Source organism: Tigriopus californicus, chromosome 5 (genome assembly GCF_007210705.1).
Source record: "Tigriopus californicus strain San Diego chromosome 5, Tcal_SD_v2.1, whole genome shotgun sequence".
NCBI classification, from domain to species: domain Eukaryota; kingdom Metazoa; phylum Arthropoda; class Copepoda; order Harpacticoida; family Harpacticidae; genus Tigriopus; species Tigriopus californicus.
In genome coordinates, this window is record NC_081444.1 from 3,029,411 (window position 1) to 3,049,151 (window position 19,741).

The window sequence follows — 19,741 nt, forward strand, 5'->3', positions numbered from 1 at the left end:
GCACCAACAGTAATAACTTTGATATGAAGTACACTTATTTGAGTAATTACAACCAAGCTCTTTTTGTTCTTACTTGTTATTGTATCAGGCGACCTCTACTATTGACATTGAGATTGTTCCAAGATTCTCAATAGATGTCAGCTGACTTCAATATCTGTACGGCTCACTTTCTGCGCCGTTCTTCCAAAAGCTGGGGCCATCAAAAGGAGAAATGTGGACTGTGGCTCAATGGTCTACTATCCCAACACTTCCAGATCGCAAAACCCAATACAGTTTCAACTGATGGTAACACCCCACATGCTGTAATTTGATCACTTACAACAGATTGTTGGGAAAAGGTGGAAGTAGCTTTGAGACCTAGCCTTATGTAGAAACAGATGGAAATTCATGAGTAAAACAAGTGCCTTGTTTAAATAGTTGATCTTTTGTTCCGAGCAAAAACTCTTCATTGTCTCATTAAAATTGAAATCAAAACAACAATTGCTGAATCTGTTCCGTCTACCAGCCAGGGGTGAAGGGTCTTGACTTATTGAATTCCCGTGGTGAATGGAAACATGAAACTCGTGACCCAAGCACTAGGTAAAAATACCTTGGTAGCTCTCAAAGAGGGAGAGCACCTAGTACAAGGGTTTGAGCTTCCTTTATCAGGGCCTCAAACAATCATCAAATGACTAAGGATACAAATCGCTAGCTACCTCTACTCCCCACGGTTACAGACCAATCTCGGTTGTCTGGCATACATCTGGGCCAATCTTCAAGGCTAGCTATCCTGCAAAATGTGGTCACTATCCTAGTCTAAATGCGTCTATCAAAGTTGACCTCTACTCTAGAGTCTAACTACTGATTTCTGCTACAAGAGTGATGAACTTTAGATACAGTTGAATACAAATCACTTGCTACCTCTACTCCCTATGATGCCAGCACGATCTTGGTCGTCTGGTAAATCTAGGCTACTCTTCAAGGCAAACTGTACAGTTCAATCTACTTTATTCATCACAAACACACCGCCTATCAGCTGCCTTGCTCCGGTAAGAAAATTGGGGGAATTGTAAGGGCCAATGGAAAAGGGGACATACGCATTTGAAATCAATGAGTTAATTATTACTGCTCAATGTCTGTCGAGATGGTCCATCGGAGATGCTTGGATGACGTCCACTCGACGGGATTGAAGGTCCACTAACAGAGTGACGAAGTGCTATACTCAGACTCGGCACTTCCCCAGGTCATTTTGCTCTTCTGCAGAGTTTCCTGGGTTTCCTACTCCCATATGATGACGATCTCTGTCCTTCGAAACAGTTCCCTCTTCTTGGCACCACAACAATGGCGAAGTCCCACCACTGAACAATGGCAGGTGGTTCTTCCTTGGAGAGGTTCAAAAACTGACTTCTCTCCTCGAGCTCCAAATCGAGGCTTCTGTCCTCGATGAAGGGTGATGCGTGACTGTGGTTCTAACACATTCCTCATTGGATCTGAGAGGGTTGTTATGGGCGGTTTTGGTAGACGGGGATTTCCTGTTTCTCCTCCCTTCAAACATATAGCCAACATTCCTCACCCATGGTTATATCTGGGCCGACCAGCCCCTCGGGTACTGGAGCTTTTCCTTGGTGATAGGAACGATGTAGAGATTGATTCACACTGAATAACAAAGCTCTTTGATACAACCGGTTCCTGTGGCATTGTACATCTATGATCAAGGGCTGGAGGAGCTACTTGTGATGGACCACGACGTCACTACGAGCATTAGGCTGACATTTGGTCGACATTTGACCGACAAACAGACTACACGATGGGCAATCCAACAACTTTGTGATTTTCCCAAGATAATAACATACACTATCTTAACATTTTGATAAAACCCGTTGCGGGAGCAATCATTCATCCTGTACATCACTTATCCATATCATGTTACATGATGTACTCGATTTTGGACGGAACATACTCCCCCTCTTGGCCTCATGCAATGAGCCAACACTAACTTGGTTCCAAGGGGAAAAAGGGGCAACAATTTGCAAATGAAAAGGAGCGATGAGCGACAGCTGAAAGGTGACTCATAGAACACATGTGAGAATAATCATGACTTGTCTACAACATAATATTTCTGAAAAAGAATGAGTGATTGGGGGTCGGGCGAGAGAAAAAGATAAATGGAAAAAGCAAGAGCATTAATTTACTGTACCCATGCTAGACAGCTGATTCCCTAATCTGTTCGGAGTCTCGTAACTCACTTTTGCTACGATTTCTTCAACCAGATATCTTAAAGCCTTACAATTTAGACCTGGAAAACCTTGCCCAAAATCATCTAAACTCCCATCTTTCTTTGTCACTCTCTCTGTAACGACCAGATTTTTTTTCCTTGCTGAAATTCTCAGATGTACAGGGCTGACTTTCATTTTTAGGCTCAGGACAGCCAATATTCACACTTGGCTTTTCTGTCTACGGCTTTGAATGCGTGGGGGTGACTTGCTCTTTCTGGCTTGGTCTTCTTTTCATCTTTTTCCTTCTCTCATCCATTTGGCCTTTGGATTTGGCCTGGTTTGTTTCAATTGGTTCAATCGATTTACTTGGCATCCTTGAATTGCTCATGATCGGGTCTCTCTCTACTTCTTTCCTCGAAGTCTTCTCAACACGCTTGCGGCATTTCTGAATCTTCCGTTCTTCAACGTTTACCTCCCCCCCATTGGGCTGGAGCTGACGGCGTTGATAGTGGTCTCGACTACCTTTACCTTTCTTTTTTCCCCTCACATTGGGGTTATCCGTTTTCTTGCGCCCAAAGTGGAGCAAGACATTGTGAAATCGTTGACATTTCTGGCAAGGAGGGGCCTTGCACTTTCCAAAATCATGCTTGATCAGACACTTAAAGCATAGGCGATTTAAGCGAGTTAACTGACACCTGGCGGACGTAGGGTAGAGGGCTACCTTTTTGCACTCTCGTATATCTATATGAGCTGGCTCATCACAAAATGGGCACTTGCTGTGGCTCGACGTGCATACGTCATGAAAGACACGCTGATACTTGGGCTGCTGATGAACTTTCCACGATCCCTTTGAGATGAATGGCCGCTCTGATCTTCTTTCTTCTTTCTTGACCTCCTCCTGAACTTGAGCTGATAATAAAACCACCTGTGGCGAAGATGATCTCTCGAAGCATTCTTCCTTCCTCTCATGAGCATCATGAGGGTTTGCATAAGTGAACATAGCATCAACAATACGTTCCTTTGGGACGGAATCTTGAGGGGTCTTCTTTTTCTGTTGTTGGGAGCTTCGGGCACGTACCACTGGGGATTCATACAGATTTATAGCATCAATGAGGAATTCGGAGAAGTCGCTGATTAACACTTGCACTTCACGTTGATCCGTTTCCTGGACTTTTCCTTTCCACTGAATAAGCACTTCATATGGCAACTTGAGCTCAATTGGTTGAATTAATAGCATAGCTAGTTGACGTGAGTACTGGTCAATCAACTTAAATAAAGCTACGTAGTTGTTAACCACTAACAAAAGCTCCAGCAAATCAACATTCTCTTCCTTCAGTTGGTCCAGCTCAATCGTCATTTCGCTTAGTAAGTCTCGTTGTCTCCCGAAAATTTGGTGTAGGTTCATGATTGCCTCTTCATAAGAACCTTGGTACGATGCTAATTGAAGAGCCGCTCCTCTCAAGTGACGTTTCAAGTATTCCAGCTTACTGGCTGGATCCAATCCGGGATTTTCTTGATACACATCCCGAAAAGTTGGCCACCACTGAAAGAATTTCTTTGTACTATCTCCCGAGAATACTGGAACCTCCAACGTGGGCAGCTTATAGGTAGCTAGCGCTCCTAGGTGTCCTGGAACCATGGTGTCCACATCCCCTAACCATGAATTCTTTCTGAGGGGGGAATCCACGGGTTGAATTGGTAGTTTCATCAACGTTGATCTCGATCCAGAGCTGTCAGGACTGTTGGGATTCGTGAGATTTTGCCTTGTCTCCCCCATAGGCGCTGGCGTGGGCCTGGGAGAATCCGTATTCGGGAATTTGGGTCTCCTCCAGTCGGGTTGATTTTCCACTTGTTTGTCTTGCATGTTTTCTATACTCCTTGTCCTGTGGGATGATTGTTCAACTCTTCTTTCCATTCTCAATTCTGCAACCTCCCTTGACAATTGAGACAAGGCCTCCATGAGAGAGGTCTTCATTGACGAGACCTCAATTGATGGTGAAACACCTTCCGTTGACTTCGTCATTCTGGTGTTGGACACAGGCATGTTTTCTCCAACTGTCTATATTTCTTTCTTTGAAATCCCTCACTTACAATCGTGCGTCAATTTGAAATCTTGAGCACAGTTCTTTCGACTTGTGGAAGTTTTGAATTGCTTCTGGCAAAAGAAAAACGTGTTGAATCTGGGCGAAATTTTCAGCAATCAGCCTCAACACAAGAAATAGCACCAGCACGAAGAACTACGTAAGTCTATGTCGCAAGCCTTCCATTGGCTTTCATAAAATGTGCAACTCAAGGCACAAAATCAACTCTTGGGGAGTCTGAATCAAACAGTATGTGTGCACTCAGGGCACAAAATTCAAGCTTTGAGACTCTGAAATAATCGCACCAAAGAGAAGTACTATGTGCTTCTTTGGCACAAGCCGTTTACTTCCTTTGTAAAATGAATTGGGAACATAAAACCCAAAAAGTGACGTGGTCGTAGATTAGAATATCGGCACTAAAAGTATTGCTATGATTTTCGGCACAAGCCGTCAATTGGCTTTCAAAATCAATTGGGTAAAGCAGAACCAAACAAATACGACGCAAATCAGGAATTATCTGAATTATCGAAGCATCAAAAAGAAGTACTAAATGCTTCTTTGTCTCAATTCAGTTTTTCTCTTTTCATCAGTGGGTCTACAAGCAAGTCGGGGACAAAAATCTTGGCAACAAAAAGAAATTCTATGTTTCTTTGTCGCGAGCCGGTTTTAGCTTTCAAAACACTGGGAAATAATACAACTCAAAATAAGCCCTGGTCACTAATCAAAATCTATTCACGGGAGTCTAAAAGTTCCCTGGTCGCGGCACCAAAAAGAGAACGCTATGTAGTTCTTTGACGGGAGCAATCATTCATCCTGTACATCACTTATCCATATCATATTACGATGATGTACTCAATTGTGGACGGAATCGAATCCATGATATTACAAATTATGAATCTGTCAAGTCATGAAGAGGTTTATATGGAACTGGATGAATTATAGCAAGTTTGAATGGTGGTTAAGAGAGAGCAAGAGTAATGACATAACATCTCCCTTCTGGGGGCTGGGTTGGAAGACTAAGGGCACAATGAAGGGCCACACACGAATGATGTCAACTGAGAGATATTAAGACTTGGATGTATTTCAGCACTGTTTCGACAGGTTCGTAACGTAAGGTGGCATCAAATCTGGTTGAAGTTCTGGATCCTGTCCGAATATGGGGGTCTGGATGTTATGGCCCCCCTAGAACGCAGTCTCCGGGTTCATCTCTCGAACTTGTAAACAACGACCACGTACAGGCGAATTCTAGAATGAGGTGAATCGCTGGTTTGAAACTAATGAAGTAGTCAATATGATACAGCAAAATCCATTAAGTCTATGACCTGTCTAAATGTACCTTTTATTAATTTAGAAACTCGTGCAAATAAATGCAAGTGGGAACAAATGCATTCAGCATTAGTTCCTGAGAAAGTGTTGACGATAACGGGACAACATTGTTTGAGTCATGGGGAGAAAACCGGATCAATAAAGAGACAAGTTTATGAAAGATATAATGGTAGAATTCTCAATTACAAAAATCCTCCACACAAAAATGTCCAACATCTCCCTTCTGGGGATGGGGTTGGGTGATTAAAGGCACAATGAATGGCCAAGAATGAAGGGGTGACGAAGGCCACAGACGAAGGGGTGGCGAAATGCCACGGACAATGGGGTGGCAAAAGGCCACGGAAGATAGGGTGGCGAAAGGCAATGGGCGAAAGAACACGAATGAATGGGTGGCGAAAGGCCACGAATGAAGGGGTGACGAAACGCCACGGACAAAGGGGTGACGAAAAGCCACGGACGAATGGACATGGCGCAATTGGTTCGTGCGGCTTCTGCCCTCTGTTCACGTCTATCCAAGACCCTTCAAGTGTGGACCCATCCTGAAGACAACAAGTCGGCAACCTGCTGCTTGCTTCTGCCGCAGCTACTCACTTCTTGCAGCCCTTCAGCTTCCTCCAGCAGCCCTTCAGCTTGCTCCTGCAGCCCTTCAGCACCCTCCTGCAGCCCTTCAGTTTGCTCCAGCATGCTTTTCTGCTTGATCCTGCAACACTTCAGCTTGCTCCCGCAGCCCTTCAGTTTGCTCCTGCAGCCCTTCAGTTCGCTCCTTCGTCCATGGCCTTTCGCGACCCCTTGGTCCGTGGCCTTTCCCCATCCCTTTGTCCGTGGCCTTTTGCCACCCCTTCAAATGACTTCCTTGTGAATGAATTATTGCGAGTGTAATTGGTGGTTAAGAGAGAGCAAGAGTAATGACATAACACATAATGACTTTGATATCTGTATTGCTCACTCGGCCCCGCTATTCGGAAAGCTGGGGCCATCAAAAGGAGAAATGTGGACTGTGGCTCAATGGTCTACTATTCCGGCGCGTCCAGATCGCAAAACCCAATACAGTTCCAGCAGATGGTAACACCCCGCATGCTGCGATTTGATAACTTTCAACAGATTGTTGGGTAAAGGTGGAAGTAGCTTTGAGACCTTGCCTCCATTTGTAGTTTTGAGATCTTTTGTGTAGAAACAGATGGAAATTTATGAGTAAAACAAGTGCTTTGTTTAAAAAGTTGGTCCAATAACTTCCCCCTTCCTTTTCACCTAATGTTGTGCTTATCGTCATGTATTAGCTAATAAAATTAGGAAACATATGGTCCGAGCAAAAACTTGTAATTTTCTCATTAAAAATGAAATCAAAACAACAATTGTCGAATCCATGACATTACAAATTTAGAATCTTACTGACCCCGGTCAAAATACTTGTCATTTAATGAGTGGAAACTGTGCAAAGACCAGAATAGTAGAAGTTTGTCAAGTGTCAAAGCGGTGGTTGTTATGTAGAAATGTGAACCTTTAGAAAATGAACAAGAGGGCATGAATTGACATTTCGGGACTTAAGTGACCGAAACATGTACTTGATCAAATAAAACGAACCCTAAGTCGTTACAACTATGTGTTTTGAATTCAGTTCAATCAAATGAGTCAAACAAAAGCTATGCCTTCTCAAAGATATTGATTGGCAGCAGAGGGCTAGTTCATTCATTTTGTGTACAGGGCCCCCTTGAGTTAGTAAAGTATGCCCTGACATTAAATTGCTCCTTTTGTAGGATTTAGGTAAGTTTTGTTCTAAAAACTGTTTTTGTATGGTATTTTGCAGCTAAAAACTTTCCGCTCAATTAAATCAACCAAGTAAAAAATGTGGACTTTAAGGCAAAGCACTCCAATAAGGCCTTTGTCAAGGCCTTAGGAGAGGTGAAGACCTCTGGAAGCCCAGGACGGGGAAGAAAGAGCCAACTGAACTCCCAACTGACCAGGGCTGATAAAGAGAAGATCCAAAGAAATCTGGCCTGCTCCATTGACAAATGGGCCCAAGAGTATACCTCCTCAGAGGAGACGGTCAGAAGAATTATCAGGAAGGACCTACCTGGTCGTGGATTAAGATTTCTTTTTGAAATCAAGCTTTAAGGCTTAATACCTCAAGTTTTAGAGTAGATAAAAAGGTCCTTTGGGTCTCGAATGAAAGCAGTGACAGTTCGAAGAACGCTCTTTACTATTCATCTTTCCCCTAAATGCGTCCGTTTTCACAAGGGAGTCAAGACAAGAAGAGCTCTCTGTTGTCTGTGACGCGCACCAAAGAGATCACAGAGCACCTCAAGTTCGACCCCAAGACCGTCTACGTGTACAACTTCAAAAAGCGCAAGCAGGTCGGATAGGACCATAAGCATCACAATGAAAATGGCAGAAAAGAAAAGTGGAGGTGGCGAGGTACCAGAAGGAAGGAACTGATATGCCAATTCACATTCCACAATCAGGTCAATTGGAGAGAGCCTAGGGTTGACAAGGTCGATAGTGACCCTCCTAATCAAACAACTAAGTGGTAAATCCCTTAGGAGAGTTGAGAGGCCTGATGAGAGAAAGCTTCTATTTTGATTCGTAAGGTCCTGACCGATCTCCCTGAGATCTTTGACGTCGTTGGGGTGGCACTTGAGATGCTTTGTGATTTCCTTGGTGTGCGTCAAGGACAACGAAGAGATCTTCTTGTCCTGACTCCGTTGGGAAAAGGGACGCATTTAAGTGAAAGATGAGTTGTAAGGAACGTACTTAGAACTGTCACTGCTTTCAGTACAGACCCAAATAACCTCTCTATCTACTCTAGAACTCGAGACATTAAGCCACAAAGCTGTCGGGAAATCATTTTTCACGACCTGGTAGGTGTGAAACCTTTCAAAGATGGAAAGAAACAGCTCTTGTTCATGGCCACCAAGATCAAGGGAACTTTGAATTTTGAAAAGGCTTTTTATCCTGTTGTTCGACCAAGTTGAAAATTCAAACATACATGATTGTTGAGACCCTGTGCAGACCCTCTCATTTAAAAAAAAGCAATGCGTTCACTCACTTCCAAAACGTTACTTTTGTTGCACTAAAACATGTACTTTGAATACCATAAATTCTTAAAACGGCCCTCTGAGACAAAGTGGCTAGAAACTACGTAACTAATGTTTCTTCAATTGTTTAAAAAAGGCTGCTTTTTAGTAAAAATAATAATAATATAATTCATTGATATTTTGGACCTGAATCTGCCTAGTTTTTTCAAGGTGTTGAAAACGTCAGCACGTCGATTTCAATTGAAAACTGTCACTCGCATTGATATGGGCCTGTTTTTCGAGTAGGATAGATCTTTAGAACGCCCATATTTAAGTGAAAAATGGCACCCAGAGTTAAATGGACGGTTTTTAATAAGTACCTGCACCTGTAGTGAGCAAAACAAAGAATGGTATGCATTTATTTTCCTCTGTTGAAAGGAGGTTTCTAGCGCATATCGATGAGATGTTCCACTTAATCCTTGTTCCAAAAATCAATTCTGGTCCCGTCCGCCCTTGTAGAATGAATGTCTAGAAAGTATCCAATGAGAGGATCTTAAAAACAAATACATCAAAAAAGCTAAGCAATGATCCGCCCAAAAAGAAGCCCAGATTTCCACCGAGTTCACCAATAAGACAGGTGGCATCACAGACTTCGTACTCCTCTTCATATTTGAATAAGAAATTTTGAAACCACAAATATATCACCCAATCTGCGTCGTCATCAAGTCCATGATCTATCTTGTCCACATATGAATATTGGAAATCATAATTTGACACGGTACAAGGCTGTGGGCATCCAGTCTTCATAACCTTCTCAATTTTGGACCAATACGGTCGGCTCCAATCCTGCTCATCACTTGTTCTATAGAACTTCCCAGGCATCTCAATTATCTTTCGACACATTGGATATTCGAACTCCGGAAAGAACAGCCACGGCGCTTGGCAACCTCTCTTTTTGACATGGAACTCCTCAACACATTTCATGAAAGAGTATTGTGGGTCTGAGGTGCATTGTCTGTTCTTCGAACTCATATGTGTCGATCGACTATATTTGATCCTGATTGAGTTCTCATTCTTGTAACGGAGCAAGGAGTTATCAATGATATTGGAACTTGGCATATTGTCCTGATTGAAGAAGTGGAACTGGTTCCGATCATGCAAAATAATGCTCAAATCCGCCAAGCGCCTCTTTTTCCCAGCCAAATCGAATTCATCCCGAAATTTGATCCCCAATCGCAATCCGTACCATTTCCCGGGCAATGACTTGAAAGGAGAATCGTAAGTGTAGCACTTTCCGGAAAGTTCTTGGTGAGGAATGGATTCCACCCAAAATGAGTCATGGGGAACAAGGTCTCCAGCTCTTGAAGGACCCCCGTATTCCGGATGAGTGAACAGAGACAAAAACTCGTGCCTGCGATAACTTATGGCATCAATGGTTGAATTCAAGACGTCATCCTCGAGGGTTGCGTTCTCAATGGATCCATTGGTCTTGGCGTAATAGTGGTCCATGATCTTGATCATCAAATTTGACTCATGTCGGAACTTGGGACAAAAAGTGATGGAAGGCAGGCTAAACTTTTCGGACTCGTTAACAGTGATGCTAACCGAGGTCTTCCCGTCCATATATTTGGTCACTGAGCGATACCATCCGGACATGACGAATCCAAAGCAACCCAAGATGAAGATCCATCGTGATACCTTGAGCAAGGGGTGCAAGAGTAGCTTCAATACTCCTTGATACCCTTTCTGGTCTTTACTCATGCTACGCACAAAGAGAACTCTCGCAAACTGACTTCAAGACCTACTCTTCTTATATTATTATGGAAGACCGATATCCAGTAAGTCTAATGATAGTGTAGCACTTACGAGCCCCCTCGACATATGGTCCCTAATTATTGAGCTTGTGGATATCAAAACACCAAAAGAAATTAGACAAGCATTTATTTGATTATGCTGTACCCAAATGATCGATAGCTCGTCAAAAAGAGCAACTAAAATAATTTACCACGACTAATCACAAATGCGATCATACGTTTATCAATATGAAGCTTGAACCATTTGGAACTTATACGTTCAAGTTTCTGTAATGTGCGCAATGTTCATTGGAAATACGTCAGCTTCAAAAGGAATCAATAACAATGGCTGTCATTCTTCGATGATGACTACGTTGGTGTATGATTAAGACGTGACATGGACATAATCTCGATTTTCCTGGTGACCCCTGTAGTTTCAGTGGCTTGTCTAGAAAAAACTTGAAGGAATGCTTTCTCAACACAAACTATTGAGCCATTTAACTCAGGATATTCTCTTGATATTGGTTAATGGTGAAACTGTTCTTTTTTTCTTTAAGAGTTCCATCGGGTTGCTCGTCTAACTTCCTTTCGTGAGAGATTAGGGCACAACGGTCGTGAAAAGTTCAATATACGTGACGAAAGACAAAAGAACACTCTTGAGACATCAACTTCGAAGCATTTGAATTTTGGGCAGTATGGACCGACCTGAAAATTGTTTGCAAATCTGTCGTCACTTATCTTCATTTACTTCTCATCGTGAGTGATGCTAAAATGGAGTTCAAACGCAAGTGAAATATTGCGTCGGAATTGGACAGCCCTTGAAAAAGTCGACATATCTGTTGCCGCCAATATTTCAAAACGAATGTTTATAATTTCTTATTTTGCCCAGTACTCGAAAGTGAAGTATAAACACGCTGGCTGGCAATCTTCGAATACTGAAACATCTTTCATTTTTTTACAATAGAATATCAAATTCGACCGATTTCTAACTGTCCACGTGGCAGTTTTTCAGGGGTAAGTAACCCAATACCCAGATTCCGAAAAATGAGGGTGTTCGAGGAAGTAGTCAAGCATTATCACTTATCAGTTTGCCAACATAACGTAGATAGGTGAGGACATTTGAAAGTAAAATACTTGATTGTACGTGATTGCTTAGTTTTGATAAATGAAGCAGTCAAGGTAGGTTAAGAATCAAACCTGTGTCGTATTGCCGTTGATGTTCAACGAAGGTGTCAATTTACTCTCTGATATCAGTCAACAGGAAGGATTTGCGTACTTTGTTCGGAACCTGGATAATATGCTGTTGCTTCAACGTTGCTTTACATTTTTTCACTAGTTTTGCATTGATTTCAGTTTAAATTGTAATTTGACTCATCTCCATTTCCCTTGGTTTGGTGTTATCGTTTGATGTCTGTCGACTTTTAGACTTCTTTACTTTCAACAATGAAAAGGAGGTGACCCCAATCGCATAATGGGTTCTCGCAATGGCAAATGGACACATCACATGAACCACTTCAAATATTGGGGAGGTGTTTGAGACTTGTGGAATTTGTTGCAGTCCATGAAGTCCTAGCCAGCACGGGCTCCGAGCACATTTTAGCACGGTTACCCAACTGATTGAACATTTAGAGCAGGTCATTGAGCGACTGGAAAGACACGAGTCAGTTGATGTTGTCTATCTTGACTTTGCCAAGGCCTTTGATAAAATAGATGATGGCCTTTTATTGAATAGACTTCATGACATTGGGATCCAAGACAAGGTTCTCAATTGGATAAGAAATTTCATTTATGATAGGAAGCAAATTGTTAAGGTCGAGGGATCTCTTAGTGACAGACATGATGTCAAGTCAGGTGTTCCCCAGGGCTCCATCCTCGGGCCCTCCTTTTTATAATGTTCACTGCCCCGGTTCAAAAGCATAATATTACGGCCAGTCTCTCTTCCTATGCCGACGATACAAAGTTAGTTTCTAGTGTGAATGACCAAGATTGCACTAGCCTTGCAAAGGACCTAGAAATAATCTATTCTTGGGTAACTGAAAGTAATATGGCCCTGAACGGAATGAAATTCCGCTCAATGACCTTTTGGGTCAACGCCGTTGAAGAACCACTCGCAAATAATGGAGGTCATGATGTTGAGCACGTCTCGTCCATGAAAAGATTAGGGATAGTCCTGCAAAACAATGGAGAGTTCGATGAGCATATCCAGTAGAACATGGGCAAAGCTTTTCAAACATGTGTTTGGATATATGGCACGTTTAAGTCCAGAGATAGTATCACGATGCTAAATGTGTAGAAGTCGATTGATCAGCCACATCTCGAGTATGCCTCACCCATTTGGGCTCCTATGAGCTCTTAGGTTTGCAAAGGGTCGGGCAGGTCCAAGGTGTTTCACTCGGAACATTGGTGGAATGACAGAGCTCTCGTATTGTGAGAGATTAAACAAGTTGGGACTGTACAGTATTCAGAGAAGGTACAAAAGGTATTTTGAACTGTGCGTCTTCAAAAGCATCCATGAGCTTTGTCCCAACCCAGGATTTAGGGTCAATTCTAGTGACCGTAGAGGCTTAATGTGCGTTTTGAGAGCACCTTCAAACCCTCTAGAATCCAGGCTAGTTCGAACAATGAACTCTCTTCTTTCTCGGTCTCCTTCATGGTTTAATTTGCTCCCCTCAACTATTTTTAGGGATTATTTGGGTGTTGATCCATCAACATATTTTAAATTAGACTTGGACAAACTTTTGACCAAAATTCCAGATCAATCCTACTTTGAAAGTGAAGCCCAAACAGCCCACGCAATTCCATTAATAGCGTTTAAATCTTAATAAGCAACAATAAGAGGAATTTTCATCTCTCAGTTCAAGAATGAGACGTGGTGGTATGGTTAGCGCAGTTTCCTATCATGAGAGGTCCCCTGTTCGCTTCTCCTCCCTGACCTTTCTCAAAGGTAACTTTTAGACGCTAAATACACCGTCAGACGGATAACAAATCTGATACGGACGACATTGCCTATCGAAACGTTCCACGTATGATGCGATGGCTAGCTTTGCTGGCCAGGCGAGATTCATCCCTGCGCCTATGGCACCTAGAATAATGATAAAATTTGGTACCGGGTATCAAATTCTTTGTGGCATGCGATTGTTTAGGGTGCGGTACAGAAAAAAATATTTCTTTGAGGTTGCGCGACTTATTCATCTTCACTTCCGTCCCCATAATCGAAAAGGCTTTAAATATTACGTTACAATCAACTTTTCGGACTCGGTGACAAATACTGGGAGATTACTTATGCAATAAAAAGCAAATTTAGGAGGCGGAAAAAGAATTTTTCAGTCACCGGGGAAAAATTTCGTTGGTTTCTTGACGTTGTATCTCACACAGCCTCACACATTGGTTTCCTATTTTGATTTCGATAATAATGCAGACCGATTTTTTGTTTCAATTCTACAAAATGACAATATTTTTTTAATATCAAAACATTATTAGCCGGAAACATGGGAAGAGAGAACAATACTTATGATTACAACAATACGCAACACATGGAATTTTGAACAACGAATGGTGAGACATACTTCATTCAGTTTGGTTTGAAATAGATTTTCACAATGGCCACTGGTTTTAGTGATGACACGGCACAGATGCTGAGGAAATTGATCTCCGCAAAACCACACCATTGCACTTAAAATACGCACCCTATCAAGAGTAAGGCCTCTGCCAAGACAGGACCTCGTCGTTGATAAGTTTACTGAAATTCTAGCACTAACGTAAGCCGTTATCGGTGCAAGAGTCAGTAATCCAGAGAGGATTTGCGATCTTGGTACTATTTTCTAAACTGCGGAATCGCATATATATGAATTTCCACTTCAAATTTTAATTCGACGTCTTCCGTAACGTTGAAATCGCGAATACTTTTCTTCGTTTCTCTATTTATTGGTTTAGGTTTTATTGTAACAGAATTGCCACTCTACGAGCCATACTATTTTATTATACAATTGAGTAAGGAACAAAAGCATTGGTTTACAAGCCGCAAGAAATAGTAAAAGTTTTTTTTCCTGAGGTATGTCTATGTTTCACTTACAAATATTTGCCTTTTGGTGTTAATGTAGTGAAGGATTTCGACTTTTCCAAGTAACTTTTGGTACATACATACGCTAAACGTTCTACGGGCTAACATTCCCGTAAAGAATTATCTGGAGATTCTGACAATGCCGCTAATGCTTCTCCACCTACCAAACGTTTCAAATCACGGCAATAGTTAAATACCTAGCGTCCACTTGTATGAGTCCTTCACTCCAGGCTTCTTGTTCTCAAACTGAATCATTATTTATCCCTCAAATAAACATGGATCGTTACTGAGGTTAGATTTACGTCTCGTTGTTGGAGTTCATTGCGCCATGATACGTTTCTGGTACGACAATGAACAACACCTTATACACCAACGTTCCATTCACTTTCCAGGTCCAATTTTTCCCGACCTCAATCGTTCCGAAATTAGACAGTAAACACCATTGAGCGCACATCGTGACCAAATTCCTTTGAAATAAAACGCCAAATATCTTGCTTTCTCATGAAGATTGATCGAAGCAAGGTAGCTGGATGTTGCGTAGCTGGGTCACTATTATCAATGACAGAACGCCGCTTGCGTCAATATAGGGGGGGACAAATCTAGGTGAGGGTTGTGGAACATCAGGCGTAGATGAGAAACGTTTCCAGCAATGCATCGGAACGTTTCTGCAATACTTTATAAAAGGAAATGCACTTGCTGAGTTCAAGCAGTACAGAAAGAACATTCAAACATCAAACAACTGAAAGCTCTATCTAGTGACAAGTTATTGACCTATTCAAAAGCGGAACATACCACTATAGTGAAACAACCAAGTTTTGAAGTGAACCCCTTCCGTCTTATTCAATCAATTCTTTTTTTTTCCTCGAACGGTACCATGATGGACAATACGACGCTCTTTTGTCCGTATAGCTATCCTGACGTTCCCGAAATGAACCAAAGAAACCTAACCATGTCCCAACAATCCTTGGCGGGATCGAGGTGTCCTCCAGGGGCCGCGCTCTCGCCCTATCTTCAGAATTTGATGGCCGAATTCAAGCCGAGGAAAGATTTTGATATCTCAATCCATACGGACGGATTCAAGCCTGAGGAAATCAACATTGAAGTGAATGAGGATCAAGGCCGACTGATGGTAAAGGCTCAACATGATCACATCTCCAAAGAGGGAATGGTGACCACCAAACAGATTGTAAAAAGCTACGATCTGCCTAAGGGTTGCAAGTTCGAAGACTTGTCTTCGAGATATTCCCCGGAAACTGGAATGCTCAGCATTTCCAATAAACATCCACAAATCATCAGACGGGACGATACGAACATTCTTCATGAGAACATGTTCCCATCCTCGCCTTCTTGCGAGGAAGTTCATGACGGTGACGACTCGTTTGAGATCAAGATTAACACCAATGGATTTTCAGCCGATGATTTAAAGGTGGCATTCGATCCTGAGGGCCATCTTTTGGTCAGTGGAGCCATCACCATGCAGAGCAAAGATTCCATCATGTCCAGACAAATCCACCGAAAATTCACGATTCCCCGAAATTGTATAATAGAAAAAATGGAGAAGGAATTTTCCGTGGGATTTCTACGTATTACAATTCCCAAAATTGGGATTGAAAACGAGCCTCCTCTTCCTTTGGAAGATCAAAGAGGCTAAATGTTTGGTATATGAAGTTCATTTGCTACTATGTGTAAATATTATAAATATCATTCTCGTCAAATTCTACCGTTGATCCATACCAGTGTCATTGACTGCCCATAACATGTGCTAATTATAGTAACAATAAGTATTTCTTTTCTTAGACTGTATTTATATGTTTGTCAAAAGCCATTTCCTTTGCTCATCATGACATAGACTGAACCATTTTGTAATTTAGTGAGTGTGTGTCTTTGGAATAAATATGTTTCTATTGTATCTCTTAGAGGGCGCTTTAGTCTGGACCTTATTTTGCCATGACATCTGGCAACGAAAAGAGTCGCTGAACCACTTGGAAGGTTATCAAAAAGAAAGCCTGACTGACATAGGAAGGACAGAACAGATCGATCTCGTCAGCGGCAACAATACTGCACCTGATTGTTCAATAGTGAAACACTTCTTTCCCAATGTTGCTTCCGATTCCCTTCGGTGTTTTCGTTCTGGCACATCTATCTATTGCTCAAGAGCCTTCAGAGGGTGGCGACCTTTCCCCGCCAGATTTACCAACTCCTCAAGCTCACGAGGACACAAGATGTCGTTGCGTTTGCCCGAATTTGTCGGTATTACTTGTCAATATCACCCAAAAGGTGGTGCTCCCTCAACGTCAGATTTATGTCCAGAGTGGTGTGGTGCCTTCAGAATGTAGATGTGACCAGGTGGTGTCCCCCAAAGTGCTGGAGGATCCCATGATAGCATCCCACGTGAAGCTCCATCAAATCAACGAAAAGTTCTGTCCCAGATGCGTCTGTAAATCAGAGACACGCAACACCACCGTCATCAAGATCGTGGTGATTTTCATAAGTTTTGTCATAGGAGTCCTATCTCTTTATATGGGCTTTTTGTTCTGCTTGGATCCGTGGATGAAACGGAACAAGCAGCTTTATCACATGCAAACCAACGAGGAGGTGAGCTAGTCAAATCCGCTTTTGTACTGTGCATTATGAGTTATTGTTTTTCTTTTGCACCCGCTTCCTTGCAGATCAATCTCGATAGCTTCCATTTGCAGGGTCCAAGTCGCCGAAGGGATTCCGATGATACTTCCACCAGACCAAGGGGACCTGGACAAGAACAAGTCATGTTGGCTGTACGATCCAATCCGGGATCTGTCCTCCACCGAGTTGGACATCAGCAATCGAAATGGCAAAGAACGGTTCAAGAACAACGGCGCAACATTTACGATCGTCGAGCCATTCTGAACTAAATGCTCATTCTTACAAAGAAGATTCACACACGTTTTATGATCGGTGATTCATTAAATACACATGTATTTCCAATGGTTTAGGCAATTGACATAGTCTTCGATTTCGTTACATGAACTAAGTCGGGAGGAAGCAGGTTGTCGTAGTTGTCGAGAGGTGCAAATTCCAAGACCCACGGTTACATGGTCACATTGAAGATTGAATGGATCGGAATGACTTGTAGTGCAAAATATAGGGGAACTTATTGGCTATGACAAATGGTGATAAGAGAATGGATGGATCCGTGGTCCCATCACAGGAGGACGCGGACAACCGAGATGGTTCATGGATGGGTCGTTTTGAATAAGGAAGCAGATCAATCCGATGTTCTCGCAAATGGGTTCATACTGGTCTTGAAGGCCGTATTTGATGACTTCGCTCATGAAATCCCGGAGACGGTGAGCGTATTGGCGGATGGCCTCCAAATGTTCCTCGATGATCTTCATATCGGTTTGAGCTCGCTCCAAGCTCCCGTGGACAACGGATAAATGTTCCTGAAAATCGGAAATAAATATGAACATTTCTCAGGATACCAGATCATAACATTCTTTTCTTTTGAGGCTTCACCAATTTCTTGACTGGGCCGAATCAATAGCAACCTTATTTTAAGAATGGCTCTGGAGACGAGCTGAAAAGCTAGAACTTTCCAGCTTGATGTACAGTCAATATAAAATATTCATGCCTTGAGAAAGTCCAATGCCAAGATCGGCAGAACTGTTGATTAGTTGAAATACAGTACAAAACCGTTGCCTAGGATCATTAAGCTTGAATGGACCAAAGCCAGACCAAATCAGTTATTTTAAGTCAACCAATGTTCACATAAAAAAAGAGCAAGTCAACTCAGTGAAGGAAGGTATTTACATTCATTTTCGTGTTTCTCTTCCTCTATGACTGGCTTTCCAAAAACCAATATAACATTATATCATCGATATTAAGCTGATGCCAGATAGTGGGGTATATGTCAGAAAATTGAAGGAACTGCACGCGACCGGAGGAATTCTTGTTCATTTCATACCGGCTTCATCATGACAAAAGTAAAATCTAACAAGGCCAACATTTCTATGAAGTATGACGCCTCTCGTGTGTGCAAGTCGTCCTTGGCCTTGCTAGCTACCTTTCTTTTGTTGGAAGAGGACCTTGGGGGCCTTGGAAGCAAGTTCAATATAATGCATCACACAGCTGAATTTATTAGTGGATATGGCAAGCTAAAATGGCCATACTTTCTAATGTGATGTCCATCTCGGATCATTGTTTCATATGGTGTTGATAATCGTCGAGACCGAATAGTTTGCAGAAAAAGAACAAACCCGACATTCGCTACTTCGATGAAACAAAGAAAAACAAAGTAGAACTCAGATTCACGGAAAATATTCATTTGAGATTATGTCATGCTATTTCTTTGCATTAATAATGACTCATCATGACATTTTCCCAATGAGATTGGACCTTTAACTTTTTGGCTTGGTCGGTCCAAATATCTTCAGGGACCAAAATAACAGAAAACGTTTAGCTATATTTTTCAAAGCGAAATATACTCCATCGCAATATAATGGAAAAAATGCATTTTCCTTTTTGGCTTGGGAAAGGAAATTCTTTTTTTATTTTTATTTTTTGGCAAAGTGGAAAATTGAAAATATCAATGAGCCGAGCTTGCAATTCAGTAAGGGTCATTTATGCGTTTATGTTTAATGTTTTGTAAAAGAAACTGAAGATTCCAGCCGACGGTAGAAAAATTCATTAAAAGCAATTAGCTAATGTAAATGCCAAGGACTATTTTTAAATGCCTCGTCTGCAAATACGAATTAGTGATGTTGACAAATATGATGTGTGAGTGTTTTGCACTTGTGTTTTGCAAATAGAAAAAGCTTCCCCAAAATTAACATCAATCAATCACCTGATTGCACTCTATTTCGATATTCAATCGTTTGAAGCACATTTGCAAAGCATTGGCCGTATCCTCAGGACCAGACTTTGTACTCAACAATGCAACCAACTGTATTTCCTAATCATGAGATTTCACAGATTATATAAAATGTTTGCTGCTACTAGTTAAACCCACTATCTTCAAACTTTATCATTTCTGTGCCAGTTCAAATATTGCCCATAGTTCCCTTTGCCAAAAGAGGGGAGCCCAGGTAATTTTAGAAGACTCCTACCTAACATCTTGCTCGTATTTCGAGCAGAAATTCGAGAGGGTTGAACCACGGACTTCGAGAAATATGGACTGCGAACGAGCCTCCCGCCAAAGCAGCAGGCTCTTGGTCATAGCAACTCTGAGCCACTTTTCGAATTAAAGCGACAAAATAAGAAACCTAGATCTCTTCAATTAAAAATAGGTCATATTTAT

General features: G+C 41.9%; 3 protein-coding genes across 4 annotated transcripts in view; 1 reads left to right on the forward strand and 2 right to left on the reverse strand.

Annotated features, from left to right (window-relative positions):
* Positions 1–5,370: 5,370 nt before the first annotated feature.
* LOC131880338 (amiloride-sensitive sodium channel subunit beta-like) lies at positions 5,371–14,971 on the reverse strand. Its single transcript, XM_059226941.1, has 3 exons — positions 14,664–14,971; positions 8,994–12,576; positions 5,371–5,521 (listed from the first exon to the last, which is right to left on the reverse strand). Exon 2 carries the CDS (start codon positions 10,372–10,374, stop codon positions 9,142–9,144), a length of 1,233 nt encoding a protein of 410 aa, XP_059082924.1. The 5' UTR covers positions 10,375–12,576; positions 14,664–14,971; the 3' UTR covers positions 5,371–5,521; positions 8,994–9,141.
* A 1,441-nt stretch (positions 14,972–16,412) lies between these two features.
* Positions 16,413–17,433, forward strand: LOC131880339 (proton-transporting V-type ATPase complex assembly regulator TMEM9-like). 2 transcript variants are annotated; one of them, XM_059226942.1, is made up of 2 exons: positions 16,413–17,061; positions 17,136–17,433. In XM_059226942.1, exons 1-2 carry the CDS (start codon positions 16,564–16,566, stop codon positions 17,355–17,357), a joined length of 720 nt encoding a protein of 239 aa, XP_059082925.1. In that variant the 5' UTR covers positions 16,413–16,563; the 3' UTR covers positions 17,358–17,433. The 2 variants fall into 2 exon arrangements, with proteins under 2 accessions (XP_059082925.1, XP_059082926.1); XM_059226943.1 differs by having other exon boundaries at positions 17,163–17,433.
* A 147-nt stretch (positions 17,434–17,580) lies between these two features.
* Positions 17,581–19,741, reverse strand: part of LOC131880337 (uncharacterized) — a gene marked incomplete in the record, with an annotated part of 13,576 nt that continues 11,415 nt past the window's right edge. Inside the window, 1 exon segment of the mRNA XM_059226939.1 lies at positions 17,581–17,888. Coding sequence (XP_059082922.1) covers positions 17,604–17,888 — 285 coding nt within the window.

Coding starts and splice junctions, on each gene's coding strand:
- LOC131880338 (XM_059226941.1), bottom strand. CDS start 10,374: ATGAGTAAAGACCAGAAAGGGTATCAAGGAGTATTGAAGCTACTCTTG.
- LOC131880339 (XM_059226942.1), top strand. CDS start 16,564: ATGTTGCTTCCGATTCCCTTCGGTGTTTTCGTTCTGGCACATCTATCT. Junction 17,062..17,135: donor ACATGCAAACCAACGAGGAG/GTGAGCTAGTCA, acceptor GCTTCCTTGCAG/ATCAATCTCGATAGCTTCCA.